The 18,107-nt window shown below is 51.7% G+C and overlaps 3 protein-coding genes and 1 pseudogene across 3 annotated transcripts; 1 reads left to right on the forward strand and 3 right to left on the reverse strand.

Annotated features, from left to right (window-relative positions):
• Positions 1 to 2,250: 2,250 nt before the first annotated feature.
• On the reverse strand, positions 2,251 to 3,167 carry LOC112877805 (vacuolar iron transporter homolog 2-like). Its single transcript, XM_025942178.1, has one exon. The coding sequence runs from the start codon at positions 3,153 to 3,155 to the stop codon at positions 2,460 to 2,462; it is 696 nt and encodes a 231-aa protein (XP_025797963.1). The 5' UTR covers positions 3,156 to 3,167; the 3' UTR covers positions 2,251 to 2,459.
• Positions 3,168 to 4,498: 1,331 nt separating this feature from the next.
• LOC112903622 (autophagy-related protein 13a) lies at positions 4,499 to 9,404 on the reverse strand. Its single transcript, XM_025972868.1, has 3 exons — positions 7,852 to 9,404; positions 5,389 to 5,564; positions 4,499 to 5,194 (listed from the first exon to the last, which is right to left on the reverse strand). Exons 1-3 carry the CDS (start codon positions 9,010 to 9,012, stop codon positions 4,900 to 4,902), a joined length of 1,632 nt encoding a protein of 543 aa, XP_025828653.1. The 5' UTR covers positions 9,013 to 9,404; the 3' UTR covers positions 4,499 to 4,899.
• Positions 9,405 to 12,914: 3,510 nt separating this feature from the next.
• Positions 12,915 to 14,035, reverse strand: LOC112877096 (RING-H2 finger protein ATL79-like). The gene has a single exon (XM_025941305.1). It carries the CDS (start codon positions 13,900 to 13,902, stop codon positions 13,387 to 13,389), a length of 516 nt encoding a protein of 171 aa, XP_025797090.1. The 5' UTR covers positions 13,903 to 14,035; the 3' UTR covers positions 12,915 to 13,386.
• Positions 14,036 to 16,539: 2,504 nt separating this feature from the next.
• Positions 16,540 to 17,964, forward strand: LOC112898280 (annotated as a pseudogene).
• The last annotated feature ends 143 nt before the right edge of the window (positions 17,965 to 18,107 follow it).

Consider the following 18,107-nt stretch of genomic DNA (forward strand, 5'->3'; position numbering starts at 1 on the left):
AAGTTGGGACCTCAGCTTGAGCTATGTATGGTGACACACATCATGCACTTACTCATGCCTTTAGTTAGTTTTTTTTTCTCTTCTAACAATGACAGAAGTGGATTGTTTATATACAAGTACTTTGAGATACTCTTTTTATAATGATAGATGTAATTAGTTTATATGCAAGTTTAGGTTGCTTTTAATAATGACGGGAGCGGGTAACTAAGATACAGATTTATGGTTTACTTTGTATTACTTTCTATGATAGCAATATAGCATAGAAAGGTAATTAAGATGAAGATTTATGTGGTTATTTTTCATAACGATATGGATGGATAATTTCTTAGAAAATATTATAGTTCCAATCGCTTTTATTAGACTACTTCCATGATGGTAGAGATGGGCAATTTATTTTTTTTAAAAAAACGTTGTACAGATCCAACGGTTATAGTTATTATTAATGATTAGAGTCGTCTACCAAATTCATGGAATGATATTTTCTGATTTTTATGAGAATTTCTAGGATATATCTCATTTTCTAATGTGTCTTCTGAGGATTAACATGGAGGCTTAAAAAGAGTCTCCACACTAATGATATAAGATAAGAATAATTGGCATTATAATACATTTTTGGTTCCAGGTAGTTGTCTTTCGTGTTTGATGTGCGCCCTACATAACCTTTATTTGTCATCTTTTCTTAATCACCGTAAACTAAAGAAAAGTTAGGGCCCCTCCTCGTCAGTAAGGAATATGCTCCCGTTATGTTTCTTTTCTGGTACAAATCGGACCGATACATACACGTATATGTACACGCCATAGGCACAACCACAAGGGTACACCCTAGCAGGTGCTTTAAACATGATTATTATAGGTCTAACATATCCGTGCCAAGTATGAGACTTTGCCGGAAGCGTGATTGCTCAGCTCACACTCATTTTTCCACTTTAAACGGGCACGTCATCCCTAAACTTTGCAACTCGTCCCACCACCCAATACAAAAATGAGTCATTTTCTACAATTTGTTTGAATTATTAAGTGTAAGTTGGTCACTGTACGTACTTGCCAAAATATTGCGCATTCTTTTGGTCCTGCCCAAATTTCATACTTGGAGGTTGGAAAATCAGTGTGCGTATAGTCGTCACGGACTGACGCCATACATAGCAGAAATAGTGCGCGCAACTTAGCCATGTAGTACGTTCTCTTTCTTGCGGTCTTGCCTGAGCCGCCACCTGGGGACGAACTCTGCTTTGGTCACACACATTTGGGAGATCCACGTTTCCTGGGAGAGGAAGAACTCCATCACGTGCTACCTCCCCATCCTCGACGATCATCGGTGCCCTAGCGGAACTCGCCACAATCTTTTTTTTCTGAGTTCTCGATCGCGCTCATCTCTCGCATGGAGTTTTTCTTTTCCTTTTCTGTTACATCTCAATCTCACACGGAGCTAGCACCTCGGATGCTGTATGTTCCCCCGACAACCGCGTCGCGCGGCGGATCCTTCCTCGATCTCGATCATGGTTGCCAGTTGCCACGCTAGCTCGAGACGGGCTCGCGTGGCTCTGCTATGGTTGCCTGATGCGCCATGCACGGCTGGCAAGTTCTTCCCGGAACATGTTTCTAGGCTGATCGAGAGATCTCCCCGCCCGTCTCGCCGGGGGCTTCGGTTGCAGCGCTGCTTGTGCGAAGAATACACGCGAACCCATCTCCGATCCGCGCGACGGGGTGGATCGAACGCCCGCGTGCGCGCCCGATGCGGCCGGTTGCGCGGCACGACCGGCGTTGATCGGAGCGCGCGGCAACGTCGTCAGGGCTCGCGCGCGTACGCGATCGAGGAGAGGGCGCCCGCCGGCCGCCGCAGCCGTACGTCGCGTACGTGCCGGGCGTTCGGGCCGCGTGCGCGCTAATGGTGGTGCTCGGAGCCAGCAGGGCGAGAACCGGAGGAGAGGGCCCGTGCTCGCTCGAACACACGGGACATGCGGTGCCGCACGTCGTGAGTGTGCCTGTGCCGAGGTTCCTCTGCAAGTGCTTGCGGTGTTGCTCCGGGTCGCCAAGTACGTACGTGCCGGAGTCCTGCCAGTTGAGCCCGTGCTACCGTGTAGGGCGCTCTTTGTCTGACTAGATTGCTCAAGCTCGTTCACAGTTCAGTACAGAACGGAACTATATTGGTCAATACGACAACACGAAAGTTCGATCGCAGATATTAACAAGCCGGAACTGTAGTGACATTGACGTCACCTTCAGAGAAGTATAGATGTTGATAACGCACATATGCTGTCGTCATATATCCTCAGTAGTAATCAGTTCAGTGCTGCCACTGTGTCCCAGTCATACCATATGGACAATGCAAGTTGCTACAACTACAAGTTTTCTAGTATCTAACGGTGTATTGCACTTGCATCACGGGCCATACATACCAAACCCCGTGCCCATCGTCGATACAGCGAAAGTTTTATTTACTGGCAGAGGACGTGATTGATTTACGCAGACATGACCTGCGTCTTGAACGCCAGGCTGAACATCTTGAGCACCGCGAAGGTGACGGCCATGGCGAGCCAGCCTCCCAGGAGCACGCGGGCCCCGGAGCGGACCGCGCTGGCGCCGCCCAGGTACGCGCCCGCGGCGCCGAACCCCGCCAGGCCGAGGCTGCTCGAAGCGCACACCGCCGCGACCCTGGCCGCCCAGGGCCGGAGGAACCCGCCCGACAGCAGCGGCAGCGCGGCGCCCGCCGCGAACGCCAGCGCCGACGCGGCCGCGGCCTGCGCCGGGCTCGGCAGGCCCTCCTCGCCCTCGCCGCCGCCGCCGGCTTCCTCGCTGCAGACCCGGCCGCCCTCCGAGTGCGCCACCTGGATGTCGTACTGCGCGTACACGGACACGAACTCGCCGATGGCCATGCTGCACGCGCCGGCCACGAGCCCCGCCAGGCCCGACACCAGCATCGCCCGCGCGCCGCCGTTCACGGCGCCCATGCCGATCATGAGGGACGCCACGGAGACGAGCCCGTCGTTGGCGCCGAGGACCGCGGCGCGGAGCCACTGCGCCCGGGCCAGGTAGTCGACGCGCCCGGCCGGCCCGTCGTGGGCCGCCGCCTCGATGTCGCCGGCGTCGGCGACCTCTCCGTGCTTCGGCCTGGAGGGGAACTGCGGGGCGTGGTCGGAGCCGAGGTTGGGGGCCATGGGATTGGAAGCACGACCGTCGACCGCACAAGCGCAATGCGATGGGAAGGAGCAGCTGCGGATCGAGAAGGTTGGCGGAATGTGGAGGCCACACGCTCCGATAGTCCGATCCGGTGGCGGTATTTATAGGGAAGAAGGCCTGAAGGCGAGGGCTTTCGGGGTGGAAGATCCGCTTGTGCGGGCCACGCGCCTGTAAGCCTGTTCACAACGACGACTGCAAAAGTGGGCGTTTCGATTCGATTTTCCCGGGCTCTGTTGAGCCGGGTGCATGCCTCGTGGCTTCCAATAATCCAACCTAAACGAATCCTAGCTAGCGCTTTTCTTCATCACGAGTACTAAAAAACAAGAGGAAAGAAATGTCCCGAGTTTGTATGGAATAAAGCTTACTCCGACGTTCCTCCTTTGCTAGCTTGGGCTAGGAGACAGGTGTTCGAGCGCTCGGTGCCCGCCGGTGGACCGTGGACGGCCGCGGGTGCTTGGCCGTGCGCGCATCATGCCACCGGCGATCAGCTCGCCATGCGCGGATGCGACAAGTTTGTAGTACCGAGTATCTAGTTACATTGACTTGTCCTTTTTAGCTCATTTCATTCTCTCCTGTAAATTAATTATGCGGCAATGTCATTGTAATTCATTTTACAAAATTTTGGATCGATTCAGTGTACTAGAATGCATGGATATTGCATCCCTACTCGTGCTTCTCACTTTGCAAACAAGGTAGTAGCTAGTGTTCGTGGAACTTGCTGGAGCTCACAGCCACAGCGCAGCTTGTCTCATGAACGATCTGTTATGTCATAGCAAAGTGCGTTTTTGCTGGCAACACGCAAACGGGACAGAAAATTCCGGGATAGTAAAATGATGCGCTGTGGCGCTTTATGCTGGGAGATGTTTCTTCGAAGGAAGTCACACGTCTAAACAGAGAATATAAGAGGATGCTAGTAAGAACAGGCAATGAACAACGAGCTCTTGGTTGCATTGCATCTCGAACCTTCGAATCTCTGTCTTGGAATGAAAAAGGAATAACCTAAACTGGGATATGAATGTAGAAGCTGGAAGTTGGAAATCAACGTCCCGAGAAAGTTCATAATTTGTTGCTTTTAGGGGGCATTCACACGTCCAAAAGGAAAACAAGTTCACAAAGGTTCCATTCCCATTCAACCAAAAGGAGAGTAAAAATGGGTAACCGGAAGTACGGCCTTTACATCGGATCTAATCACAATCTGCAAATCCCAGTGCCACCATGCACATAGCACAATGCAAAAGTTTTCATCACAATGCAAAAGTTTTCAGATCATGTCATCAGAATATCAGAAAGAGAGTACGAGAAACAGCTTGATAAAATGATGGAAGACCCACAGAGAATTCAGACTGAATCGATAAACAGTTTTGTTTAGTTATACATGATGATTCCACACGCCTGAGCTATGTGGCCGTCACAGGCTTCCAGTAACAGGCGTCCAATCTGTTCTGCTCGTATACAAACACTATGAACAAACGTTGGCTGTAGTCTTGCTTCAGCCTTCAGTTTAAGAATGACAAGCAATTTCCACAATAGAATCAAAGGCCTGGATATTCTACTTCAGAAACAAGCGCCAGTTGATTAGTTATTTACAGTGACAAGTCCAGAATAAGTTGCCAACCTCACAATATAATCAACTCTACAGTTTGGATTCTTAACCGGTTAAAGAATATGGAATTAAGGGCAGCATTGACGCTTAGGGTATGGAATTAAGGGCAGCATTGACGCTTAGGGTTTATCCAATGAATCCTGCAGTCTAGATCTACTACGTGCTAGCAGGTTCTCCTTTATTTCTCTGAAGGATTCGAGTTCCTCAAGTGCGTCAGATGTCCTGCGGGACATGAAGGAGCTTGTGCTTCCTGCTTCAATAGATTCAGCCCTTGATGTATGAGTTGAGTAGCTAGAATCTCGCAGTGGACGTGCAGACTTTAGCAGGTGGACAAGATAACCGACAGCAGCGTCTTGTGATTTATGGGACGAAGAACCTGCCTGATCACCACCCACGTCCTTCCCACCGCTACTCCTGTAAAGTGCATGCAACAGAATCAGAAAGATTTACTCATGAGGATTGCAAAGGTTCCCAAGCAATATGATCATTGGACATATAGAGCCAGCCTATGGTGCTTAAGTAACACATTGTACAACCAAGTAAAGAAAAACAGTTGGCACATGAGTCAATAACGATCCAGGAAATATGAAGTAGGAGCCGAAACATACCCTGGTCGGGAATCTGGATCAACATCATCCACAGCAAAAGGAAAATCCGCATCATCAGTATCATCCTGCATAGATAATCTGCTTGAACTTCTCGAGAACCCGAGTCGTGGTGAACCACTAGAAGAGAAGACACCAGAAAACCTGCCACTTCCAGATTCATCCCTACTGTCTTTAATCTGCACACAGACCAAAAGTATTAAAGCTAGAAGAAATGCATTTCGCGTACAACAAATAACTATGCCAAATCAGAATTCAACAGGAAACAGAGTTGCAACAAAAGGTTGCAAGCTTGCAAGAAAAATCAGGAACTAGATTATGATGGTAATCTGAAGGCATTGTCAAGGCGTAGTTTGTCACACAATCACAAATGGTATTCCAGCTCCAAGTAAAGAAGGATATATGGAAAAGAAAAGGTTATAGAGACAGGCAGATGCAAAGACAATCTCTTATTGTTTAGTATGGCATGAGGCATCTTGTCAAGAATTAAATCAGCTTCATACATTCCTGTGCCAATAGTTTGGCCATGACTTCAAACTGTTTCTACTATCATAGCACCTGACTAAAGGGCCTACCCAGTGCTAAAGCTCCCACACAAGGTGGAGTCTGGGGAAGGGAATTCCTAATATTCTAGAAATGCAAAATTAACAACTTCAAGGCATCTTTTCGTGTTTTGCCTTTTGCCTAATCAATAGAGTAAACATGTTAGGACATTATAATTCATGTGCCTGAGTATACATGAACTTTTATTTGGAGTCATAGGATGTAGCAAAGAACATGAAAAATAACACATGCACTGGCAAAAGAATACCATTCTTTGTCCAATTTGACAGTTTGAATTCTTGTTTTCTGTGGGTTTCATCTCTAGCCTACCCCAACTTGCTTGGGACAAAAGGCTAAGTTGTTGTTGTTGTTGTAATTCAATATGTCTCTAGTCCTAGCAAACCATGCAAGCTTGGCTAAGCACTCAATACTACTAAAATTCTTCGCCATAAAAGGGATCATGTCCATAGTTATCTGTTGAAATTGGGCTGTTGCTAAATAAAACATAAAGATAACAAATTTGAATTCAGACTAGATCGATTTCACTAGTATGTCTAAATATTTCAAAAATCTTTCAAATTATCATCAGCTAGGGAGAGCAAACTAAAAGCTCATTACATGTGACTAAGAGAGACAAAAAAAAATAGTAAACAAGGCATACTGATGGTTCTAGCAATCAATTCTGAACATGAACTGAAGGACTCAATTGCACGTAGAGGGCGTCATCGAGAAACTAAATATCGGACAATTCTTTAAGATTTATCATGTTGCTGCATACTGCCTCCCAGTACGAGATATGAATATCGTACTAAATAGCGATCAAACCAAATTGCAAGCTAAAGTTCAAAGCAATTGCATAAAAAAGAATGTATCATATGTTGCTAGCAATTATACGCATGATGGAGTTAATCAGGTGGTGTAACAATATCAACAAAAATCAAATTTGGTTGACCTAGACAGGGAATATCCGCCCACGAATCAGCCTCGCAGGGGTGCAAAAATACACTGCGCCTGGGCAAGACAAATCATGGCTTCGATCCAAACGTTGTCCTCAAGGACTTCACCCATGTTCAGTGACCAAATTTTGGCCAGGTTGCCCCAGGCGCTCATCCAAACACAATCTAAATCTGTGGAGGGCGAAAAACATAGAACCCTGGCAAATTTTTTACATGGATCGAATTTTACAACAGTTAATAGGATCCTAACTACAGACAGTCTCATGATAAAGGGAAGGCCCAATGAATCTGTACTACTGCATTCACAAGTTACTACAAAGTTCTGACTGCAAGACTGCTAGTTCGTTGTGACTAAATACATATCCAAAGAAAGATAGTCAGGTTTTAGAGGGCCTATCATCTACACTCGGTGGAACATTTGGAAGGAAAGAAACATAAGTATCTTCCAAGATGGGGCAAGAAGTGTCCTTCAAATAGCAAACCAAGTTCAAGACGACATAGGGGTAGTGGAGACGTAGTTTAACTGCTATAATTTTAGCATTGCCTAGCTTTCACCTATTGCCAATTTGGCAACGGTAGTCAACCTCTGCTGTTGCTTTGGGCTTGCTTTCTCTTTCATGTCTATAATCAGTACTGACCTTTCTACATAAAGAAAAATGCTACTCTTATTAGCCTCCAACCAAAACAACAGCCCTTAAATTGAAGGTCGGATGAATGAACACACTAACAGAGAAGAGTTAATTTTTAACAATATGCCTTTCTGATTTTGCACAAGTATTTTCTATACAAGTCTTCCATTAAGGGCATAAAAGATAGTGATAGTTATATACTCACAGCACTATCATATCATATAAACTCCAAGGCCTCATTCAATTGTTCAGATAGGATACTGCTTTAGAGTCTATATGCTTCCATCTAAGCAAATAAACATCATGAATTAATGTTAAGGACAAAAGCAAGCAATCACCTTAGAACCAGACGGCAAGTTAGCATAGAGATCGCCCATCCGGATGCCATCCACCCTCTTGAACGACCGATTGGCCTCGGTCGGGGATTCCTGCATCCCTGCCTCCCCCCGCACACTCTTGGGCGAAGGTGGAGGAAACATGAAGGCTCGAGTGGGTTCCGACATGTTCCGATGGTGGACAGGGCCCCTGCCACCGCCCACCTGCGGTATGCTCATTGGCGCAGTCTCACCGCTAAACCGCGAGTGCAGGTATCCAAACGTGGGCGGCGAGGGCGTGGGGGACGCGTAATGTGTCGGCGGCGGCGAGAATTTCGCTTGCTGCCCCGGCGTGTGCGGCCAGGGCGCAGGCGACGCCCAGCTGCTGGGGCGCCGCGAGGGCTGCGGAAAGGCCGAGCCGGCGGGCTCCGTGAGCGAGGCCGGGAAGGCGCGCGTAGGCTCGGCCGCCGGGCTGCCGACGTAATCCATGATGATCGCGGCGGGCGCGAGGGAGGTGACCTCGAAATTGAAGGCGGCGAGGCTGGGGCGGTACTGGACGGAGACGACGAGGCGGCCGAGCTGGGTCTCGACGGGGGCGAAGCGATTGGTGCGCATGGCCGCCTCCTCGGCGCGGGAGAAGGGCGCGGCGAAGGAGCCGACGCGGTGGCCCATCTCGTAGTTGTAGAGCTGGCCGGAGGACGCGCAGAGCGTGCGGAAGGCGCGGTACGCCGGGAGGAAGCGGAGCGCGGCGTAGAGCGACCGCAGCAGCGTGATGCAGCGCTTGTACGCCCGGTTGACCGCCAGCCCCTCCCCCACGGCCGCCGCCGCCGTGGCCGAGGGCCAGGGCTCGCACGCCACGGTCCAGCGCTCCACCACCTCCTCCGCCCCGCCGCCGCCCGACGGGGCCAGGTACACGTCCACGACGAGCGGCTCCCCGGGGGTCGGCTCCGGCAGGTGCTCCGCCGCGGGCGGCGGCGGCGGCGCGTGGAGCGGTAGGTGGAACCACTGGTCCCGCTTTCGGAACGCCGACGACGCCGGGGGCGCGGGCGCCGACGCGTGCGGGCGCGGCGACCGCACGGCGAGGATGGCGTGCAGCGCCTTGTGCAGGAACTGCTGCACCATCAGCTCCGCGCCCGCGCGGCCCCCGCCGCCGCCTGCGCCCGCCGAATCCGACAGGCTCGCCATTGCCGATCCCGATACCGGTCCCTCCCCAACCCCGCACCAGCAGCAGCAGCGGTAGTCAAACTCGACCGCGAGCCGCCGCTCTGCATGGCTGCATAAATCTGGCCACAGCGGGTGACCTGGGGCGCGACCGAATTCGGAGGGAGGCAGGGAGGGAGCGAGAGAAACAGATCTGCGAGACGGCGGGGGCGAAGGGAGCTCGTGGGGCTGCCGGCCGGCGTGGGATCGGACGAGGAGTCGTGGGGGATTGGGGATGGATTCCGCCCCGGTTTTGAATCCGGCTAACGGGTCGCTGTTGGTGCCGTCACGGCACCCACGAATTATTACTGGTATTATTTTGGCCTTCGAATGATTTGGCGTCTACTCTTGCTGCGAGGATAAGTGGCGAGCGATTTCCAGCTTTGCTGTCGCGGACCTGCAGCTACAACCGCTGCGGAACTGCACGTGGTTTCTCCAAATTTGAGAAAGTTTTGGGTTGGTGAATTGCGAATGCGAAGGGGCTTCAAATCAAATCTGAAAGTTTGGTTGTGATCGCCGTCGGCGTGACGTGCGTCCAGGCACTGTCGTGCGCGGACGCTTGTTTGCGATCTTGGACTTGGGTTCTTGCCGGGACGGGAGGGAGGATGCTTCCGAGGGAGTGCACGATCTGCGACAAAAGAAAAGAAAACCATCGATTCGCTCGTTATCCGCGGCCGCGCTTGCGTTGGCGTGTGAGGAATCGCAAGACGGCAGGAGCCATGAGTGCTTGCTTGTCCGTCCGTTGGAAAGGGCGCCGTGCGCTCGCGTTGGACTTCTGGGCGGCGTGGAGATGGAATGGGGACATGGGGTGGGTGGGTGGGTGTGACGACGCCAATTGTAATTGCTGCGCTCTTTTGGAGTTTTGTGTTGTCGTTTGCAACAGTTTTTGCAGGGTTTCCACTTTTTTTCATCCTGTGTTGTCGTACAGTGGCGGTGTTGACTCCGTTGGTTATGAGCTCCAAGCTTGCCTTCGAAGCACCAATTTCCCGGCATTTCCGGCGCGGGGTCACTTGTTCGGTCGAGAATTCTTCTGTGCGCTCCAGCTCATGTATAGCCTATATTCCAAACAAACGGCACTAGAGCTAATTCACGCAAGGCAATTAACACCCCAAACCGGTCAGAAGACGTTGTGCGTTTGGACAGGTTAAACAGAATCCTTCTCTCTCCAGGCCACTAGCTCGAAATGACAGTTTCCTCCATTTTATATTCTTTCCCGCCTGTTCCAAGCCTTCCCCCAGCTCCATTGTGCCGGTAGGAGACGATTCCATGTCATCTCTGACAAGGAACATCGGTCATCAAATTTAGGCACGGCAGAAGGATCTAGCTAGTTCGTCAAAGAAAAGATGGGGAAATGGCAGCATGTATAACGCGCGCCTCATGATCCAACCAGAGACACCCTGCTGCCAAATGTGCGTGGCTGAAGGAAGACACCGGGCCTAATCAGCCGGGCTGCTTTACCTTCCTTTTCTGCGCCTCCCGTTTCGCTCCTGCTTTAGCTACGTGTTGGATTTGTTAGGCTAATGCCTCAGCCTTGAAACTCTTCTTTATTAGGCTAATGTTAGGATATACTCCAGCTAAACGATTGTTTGTTTATTCGACGATGCACTACCGCTCTGTTCATAGGCTTTGCATAGTCAAATCCCTCAGGTTTTTCCTCGCAAAAAAAAAACCCTCAGGTTTTTCCTCGCAAAAAAAATCCCTCAGGTTTCGTGGGCGTCTGTCGTAGACGTGTGGATAAACCACCTCTCTACCAAGGATAATACCGTCAGCTTTCGTATCTGCGGACATGTGGCGCTAGCAACCTTACAGAGGCTAGACGATGACTTGCGACCAAACTTCTGACAAGGCCCCATGAAACACGACTTGCACAGTTTTTTGATCAGGAGGAACAAGAGCACCAAACGCCACTCCCCCGTCCATCAGAATCTAGAATGCCCGAAAGTGTGAGCAGTCAAGGCTGGGTACGGCAACGGGTAAACTATCCGTGGATATTGCCTCTGGATATCCATACCTGCGACCTAAAAACCATACCCGAACCCGTACCCGTTACCTGTAACGGATAGCAAAATGTATCCATATCCGTTACCCGCGGGTAACGGATATCCGCGGATATATCCGGGTGGGGGGGGGGGGCCGGGGCCTGCGTGCCTGGCGCGGCCGAAGCTGGGGGGGGAGGGCGGCTGGAGCCGCCGACGGGGGTAAACCCGTAACGGATAGCAAAATGTATCCATATCCGTTACCTGCGGGTATCGGATATCCGTGGATATATCCGGGAGGGGTGGGGCCGGGGCCTGCGTGCCTGGCGCGGCCGGAGCTGGGGGGGCGGCCGGAGCCGCCGACCGGGGGGGGCGGGGAGCGCTGGCGCGGGCGGCCGGGTGGGGCTGTGGGATGGGGCGCCGACGGCTGGAGTGGGGGTGGGAGAGTTAGGGTTAGGGTTATCGTTATATATATGGTTTTGATGTGGACCCACATGTCAGATGCGGGTTTTGGGTTTCGGGTACGGATAGTAATTTTTGTTACCCGTTTTAAAAATATCCGTGGATATTATTTGCTACCCGTACCCGTACCCACGGATATGAAATGGTACCCAAACCCATACCCAACGGTTTTTTACCCGCGGGTACGCGGATAATTCGTGTCCATTGCCATCCTTAGTCAAGGCGCACCCTCCCACGAGGCCACAAGCAGGCATCACACCCGATTTTAGCGGGTGCAGTACTACCCGGGCCATCCTCTTCGGCCCGTGTCTACTTTCGCCCAGAGCATTTTCACGTCGGCCCAGCCCGCCTACCGACATAAACACGGGCTGAATTGTACGTGCTGCTGTCAAGAAACCTAAACCCACAGAATCTCTCGAAACAGCGTCGCGAGCGCCCACAAATTCACGAATAGGCAGGCAGGATTTGCAGTTGGTACCTGGTAGAGTTCCCAGCTACTCCGTCCAACACGAATAGTGTCCTGCCTGTACGAGCTGACGGAGCGTGGCGCCAGCCTCCAGGGAGAGAGGCGCCAGGCCCGATGCGAGCTGCTCCGCCGGACCCCCTGGGGCCTGGGTCCCTGCCTCCAGACGGCCAGACTGATTCCACTGCGACACCACCGCCGGACTCCGATGCTTCCTGCCGCGCCAGAACCCTACCACGCCCACACTCCGGTCGTAAAGCGGGGGGCGGGGTGGCCCACCAACACCAATATTCCCGCGGCGGCCTACGCGGCGGCCCTAGGCCATTCCCTGCTTTTCGGTGTGTTCGTTTCCTCCCCTCTAAAGTTTAGACCCGTCACATCAAACAGAATCTTGCTATTTAAAAATATTAAATAAAATCTGTTTATAAAACTTTTTGCACGGATGGGTGCTAATTCGCGAGATAAATTTAATGAGCCTAATTAATCCATAATTTGCCACAGTGATGCTACAGTAATCATCCGCTAATCATGGACTAATATACCTCATTAGATTCGTCTCGCGAATTAGCCCTGAGGTTCTGCAATTAGTTTTGTAATTAGACTTTATTTAATACTTCTAAATGACAAGATTCTCTTTGATATGACACCTCTAAACTTTAGACCCTAATAAACGAACCCACCCTTTGGGCCTGTTCGTTTCCTCCTATCTAAACTTTAGACCCATCACATCAAAGAGAATCTTGCTATTTAGAAGTACTAAATAAAATCTATTTATAAAACTTTTTGCACAGCTAGATGCTAATTCGCGAGACAAATTTAATGAGCCTAATTAATCCATAATTTGCCACAGTGATGCTACAGTAATTGTTCGCTAATCATGGACTAATATACCTCATTAGATTCGTCTCGCAAATTAGCACTAGGGTTCTGCAATTAGTTTTGTAATTAGACTTTATTTAATACTTCTAAATGATAAGATTCTCTTTGATGTGACCCCTCTAAAATTTAGGTACCCGGAAACGAACACCCCCTTTGTCATCTTTCCAAGCTCTCGTCGTCACCCTCCCTGTCTGTCTCCAGGGAATCCGGGGCGGCGGCATGCGCTGTCACCTCCGCACTGCGCTGAGACGACGAGCCCTAATTGGCGTGCATAATTGCAGTCAATTTCTAGCACAACCAAATCCCACAGCACGAGCTGCGGAGCTCGGCGGCATGAGACATGCAGTACGAATAATTGATTCAATTCGATCTGATCACATGTAGCAGGTGGCGGCAAATTTCCGTTGCCATTAGCGATAATGAAACGAACACCATGGACAGGAGGCATGGATGGGAGCACCGGAGCGGAGCTTGCTCCAGCAGAACGTACTTGCCGTCGCTTTCTTGTCTGTGTCCCAGACAGAGCCCGGTGTGAGTGACGAAGGCACGGCGGCGCTGCAGCAGCCTGGCTCCGTCCGGCTACGGCTCGCCCGCCCGCGACGGCGCGCGGCAGGTGGGGCACGACGCGCGCGCCGCGAGCCAGCCCTCCACGCAGGCGCCGTGGAACCCGTGCCCGCACGCCGGGAGCACGCGGACGCGCCCGCCGCCCGCCAGCTCCGACAGACAGATGGCGCACTCCGCCTCGCCCCACTCCCCTGCTGCGCCGGGGGCGCCTGCCGCTACTCCGGCGCCCGCGGCGTCGGCGGCGCTGCACGGGAGCTTGGGCTCATCCACCCGCGCCGCGCGGCGGCGCGCGAGGCAGCGGAGGACGAGGCGCGCCGCCGCGTGGAGGGCGAAGGCGAGCAGGGAGACGCAGGCCAGGATGATGAGAATGGTGGCCACGTTGGAGAAGAAGGCCCGGGAGCTGGCGTAGGGGCCCCACGCCCCCGCGGCGGCAGGCGGCGGCCGAGGGGGAGACGGCGACGAGGCGATCACGGCCGCCGCCGTGGCCTTCGTCATGGAGGGCGAGGCTGTGTGGTTGGCCCGGCGCTCCATGGCTTGGCTTCCTCTGGGCTATAGCTGGCCGGCGTTCGGGTGGTGTGGAGGTAGTGTGGCAACCAATTGACACCCGCGATCGCGAGCGGGTGCCGTTGTCCGAGAGACTCCGACTTCGAGTAATTCCTTTGGCTTTTATGCTGGAAGCGGGTGCTTCGTCTTCCTCTGTCCTTGGGAGTTGGTACTTGGAAACCACTACCACAGTGGATCATCTATCTACTGAAACGAACTGTGAAAGCATGCCGGTGCGGCCGTGCCGGTTCAGAAAGCAGCATTGCTCTCAGAATACGTGCAATTCTACGTCCAAAAAATGGAACAAACTGGCTTCGAACTTGAACAACATGACAAATTGGCAATCACCCGGGCTCGGTGGTTTTCAGCATAAAACTAGCGTAAGTTGCGCATGAATTCGGCTGCAAGACTCTCGGTTGGAATAGATTGCTTCCCTGAAGCAGCAAATGACAGTAGACAACTCGGGTCAATGTTGCATCCTCCTGTACCAAGAAGGTCCCATGGGCCACGGGTCTCGAACTCCTCTGTGTAACTTTGAGGTCCCTCGTCCTCATCGCCTTATCGAACGCATCAAACAAGAGGGAAAAGAAGGGCAGGCTCTTTGGCCCGGTTCCCTACGTACGAGTACGCTTGTAAAGTCGCGAGCGTTTGGTGCGCCGTGCGCGTGGCCACGGGGGCTGTTACACGTCGCGATTGCGCCACGAACGGGCGGTCACGTCGCCAACGGCGTGTGACAAGGAAAAAATATTCGTTGCGTCATCTATTTTCGCGTACTTCTTCTTATGCTATATCTTTAAAATAAGATCAAAGTTATTGAGTACATTTTGAGTAATATTTTCTCTCTAAAGTTGAAAGATATGGTTGCATTGAGCTGAACTTCATGAGTATCTGTCCTAGTCCCTCTGCAACCATGAGCTAGTACTCGGGCATGTCATTTTCAATAATCGAGCCTAGTCACAACAGTAGCAGGCTATCTTCTAAGAAGATTGAGATTAGATACTACCTCCGTTCAAATTACAATTCCTTTTAACTTTTTTAGATATATATTTTACTATGCATCTAGATGAACACTATATTTAGATACATAGAGTAAAATATATTAGCGGTCCCTGAACTTATCACGAGATGTCATCTAGATTCTCGAACTTTAAAAATGCATTTTCAGATTCTCAAACTTATCTGGGTATGTCATCCAGGTCCCAAACTCTCAATATGTATATTGAAATCTCTGAACTTATCACGGAATATCATCCGGGTCCCTAACCTCTTAAAACATATATTTGTAGTTTCCAAACTTGTAATGATGAACTTGATGACTTTGGAGGTCTGATAATGTATTTTGAGAGTTTAAGAAGCTAAATGACACTTTAGGACAAGTTTAGGGACACGAAGATATATTTTAAGAATTTAGGGATCTAGGTGATACATAAGGACAAATTCGAGGATTTGAAAATGCATTTTGAGAGTTCAGAGATCTAGATGACACCTCGGGACAAGTTTATGGACCGCCTATGTATTTTACTCCAAAAATTATGTATCTAAAAAATCAAAATAAATTTTAATTTGGGACGGAGGAGGTATAACCCATTTGTACATGAACATATTAGCCATTCCCCATCGTGCCAATAGTGAGTGTGCATTTGTATTATAGTATTTAAAAATAATAATTAGATCGTACCGCGGTTACACTCAGTGGCGGAGGATCAGCATAGCAAGATATGACCATTGACATACCTTATTTTTTGATAAATACACTACATATTTATCTATCTACCTTATTTTTCTATACTCTAATGGATAATATGTGCTTAAATTTGTTACCCGGCGTACCTCAAATTTAATTCGCCCTCCGCCACTGGTTATACCAATAAACCTATACCAATACATTAGCAATTAAGCGTTCACCCATAAACCTATACCAAAGTGGAAAAACACCCTACCTACGAGTCTTTCACAAATTGACATTCTGTTAGTCCGATTGGATACCCTAGGGAAGGTCATTGGCAACGCTTTTCGCTAATGCTAGCACAAAAGCAGTCCCAGACTACTTAGCACGTACAGTTGTCGTAGTAAACCACTTATCCGCTGCCGTAGCTGTGTACCTTGTGGTGTACTGTACTGTACTAGTATGTTCAAGATGCAACGGAACCGCTGCTTCGGTACACCGAGCAACGTACGGCGCGAGCAGGCATCGAAGTAGATGCGATGGAGCATCGGCGCTGCACGGCACAACTTGCAGTGTAGCTCTGACGAGCGGCAATGAAAGCGGAGGGAAGATCTACGTACTACGTGAAACGGGTACACCCTCAACGAGGTCCACGGCTACAGTAGCTTGGAGTACTGTCCCTGCTGACTGCAGGACACACCCACCACTCCAGATCGACTCCACCTGCTCTGCTCCTGCTCCTCCGCGCCGCCCCGTCGCGAGCGTGGCTCGTGGGGCTGCGAGAGCACGCGCAGGATGCACAGCAAACAGCAGACGGTGGAAACGCATGGGAGTGACCCGTTCGGCTTTAACTTTCCGCGCAGCAAAGGTGCGAGCTCGTAATCACCGCCGGCCGGGGCTCGCGACCTTCGGCCGCCAGGACCAGCAAAGGAATCGAGGGCAGGAGGGGATTCGAGGCCATGGCCTCGTCACATGGGGCTGCGCCGCACCCGCCACCGCCGGGGATCATGCAAAATTGCAAAGGGGCTGCCGGCCTGCCGCGCCCGCGCATGCTCCTCCCGGAGCTGAAGCTGTCCGCCTGCCCCGTCTCTTCCCGCCGGCGCTTTCCCACCCTGTCGTCGTCTACGGCGTCCAGATATGAAGGTTTCTCTTCAGCGTCCTGTGTTCCGTTCATGGTTCCAGACTTGCAAGTTCCAAATACTACTGAAAAGCTAAATGCATCGCGACGCTCGTATTCTACTGGCATTGTGCTCATGAACCTACGCCTCCTATTTCGCGGACATCTTCTGGTGCTGCGCTTGTAAAGCTCCGAACACCAAAAGTCCAAAACAACCGATTACACACTAACCTGAAAGGATTAAAAGTCACGCGTCGCACACGAACGTGGAGGTGCACTGGCGATCTGCTCGCTCACGGGCACGGAGCGCCGGCGTGCGAAGCCTCGAAACCACCGGCGGGACACAAGTACGGGACCAGCTCGTACAAGCTCAACTGGTCAAGGAGGCCAGGCGCATCCTACTGCGGCGCACCACCAAGCGCGCCTGTCAGCATGACAGTTGACGGATGATGGTGCGTGCCAAAGCTCAAAGATTGTTTTTTCGACGCTGCCAGCACCCGCACCTCCGATAAAATTTTTGTACCGCACACTCCGTTCCGTTGCAACATCAAAATACAAAAAATTAATATTTACAATATCGAAAACACGTACTGAGACGATATCGTAAAATTCCCGCGGCAACACGCAACTTCCATTCAAAATCCTGCAACGTTAAAAAAAAACGAACAAAGCTGCTGCACGAAATCAACTAGGGAGAAGAACATCCCCACAGCAACATCAATCTCGACCTCAACATCTCCAATCAACCATTGGAGCATTCAAAAATTCTGCTGCAGCACCGCAGGAGAAAGCAGCAGTGGTGCTCCCCAACAGCGAGCTCCGGGAGTACGCGCCACCGGCCACGGCGGCGATGGCTCTGGAGGAGGAGGAGGCCGGCAGGTAGGGGTCGTGGTTCCTCTGCGACACCAACCGGATGGTGCTCGAGGACTCGTCGCCGTCGCGGCGGTCGCCCCGGGAGAGGAGCTCCAGCCGGGGCAGATCTACTTCGTGCTCCCCCACCGAGATGCAGCGTCGCCGCCTCACCGGCGATGAGGTCGCCGCGCTCGCGGTCAGGGCCAGCTCCGCGCTCGTCGCCGCGGCCGCGGCCGCCGCCCAGCTGTCCTCCCCCTGCCGCCGCCGCCGTCCTTGTCCACCGCGGCGCCCGCGTCGGCCGGGCTGCTGGCGAGCGAGGAGAGGCGCCGGAAGGAGGCTAGCCGGCGCGAGAGCTCCGACTGCTGCGGGCGACAGCGCGCCAGACCGTCGGACGCCACCGCGGCGTCCTCCGTGAGAAACGTGTGGAGCTCGAGAAGCAGAGAGCTTGAGACGGGCGGTGATGAAGGAATGGGACATGTGGACCAGGGATCGTCACGTGGCCTCCGAAGCGTCCGACGCCTGAGCCCAAGCATTACCGTTGTTTTTTTAGATGAAAGC

The sequence above is a fragment of the Panicum hallii genome, chromosome 1, assembly GCF_002211085.1.
Source record: "Panicum hallii strain FIL2 chromosome 1, PHallii_v3.1, whole genome shotgun sequence".
Classification (NCBI taxonomy): domain Eukaryota; kingdom Viridiplantae; phylum Streptophyta; class Magnoliopsida; order Poales; family Poaceae; genus Panicum; species Panicum hallii.

Coding starts and splice junctions, on each gene's coding strand:
- LOC112903622 (XM_025972868.1), bottom strand. CDS start 9,012: ATGGCGAGCCTGTCGGATTCGGCGGGCGCAGGCGGCGGCGGGGGCCGC. Junction 5,565..7,851: donor ACTTGCCGTCTGGTTCTAAG/GTGATTGCTTGC, acceptor GTCTGTGTGCAG/ATTAAAGACAGTAGGGATGA. Junction 5,195..5,388: donor GATCCAGATTCCCGACCAGG/GTATGTTTCGGC, acceptor TGCACTTTACAG/GAGTAGCGGTGGGAAGGACG.
- LOC112877805 (XM_025942178.1), bottom strand. CDS start 3,155: ATGGCCCCCAACCTCGGCTCCGACCACGCCCCGCAGTTCCCCTCCAGG.
- LOC112877096 (XM_025941305.1), bottom strand. CDS start 13,902: ATGGAGCGCCGGGCCAACCACACAGCCTCGCCCTCCATGACGAAGGCC.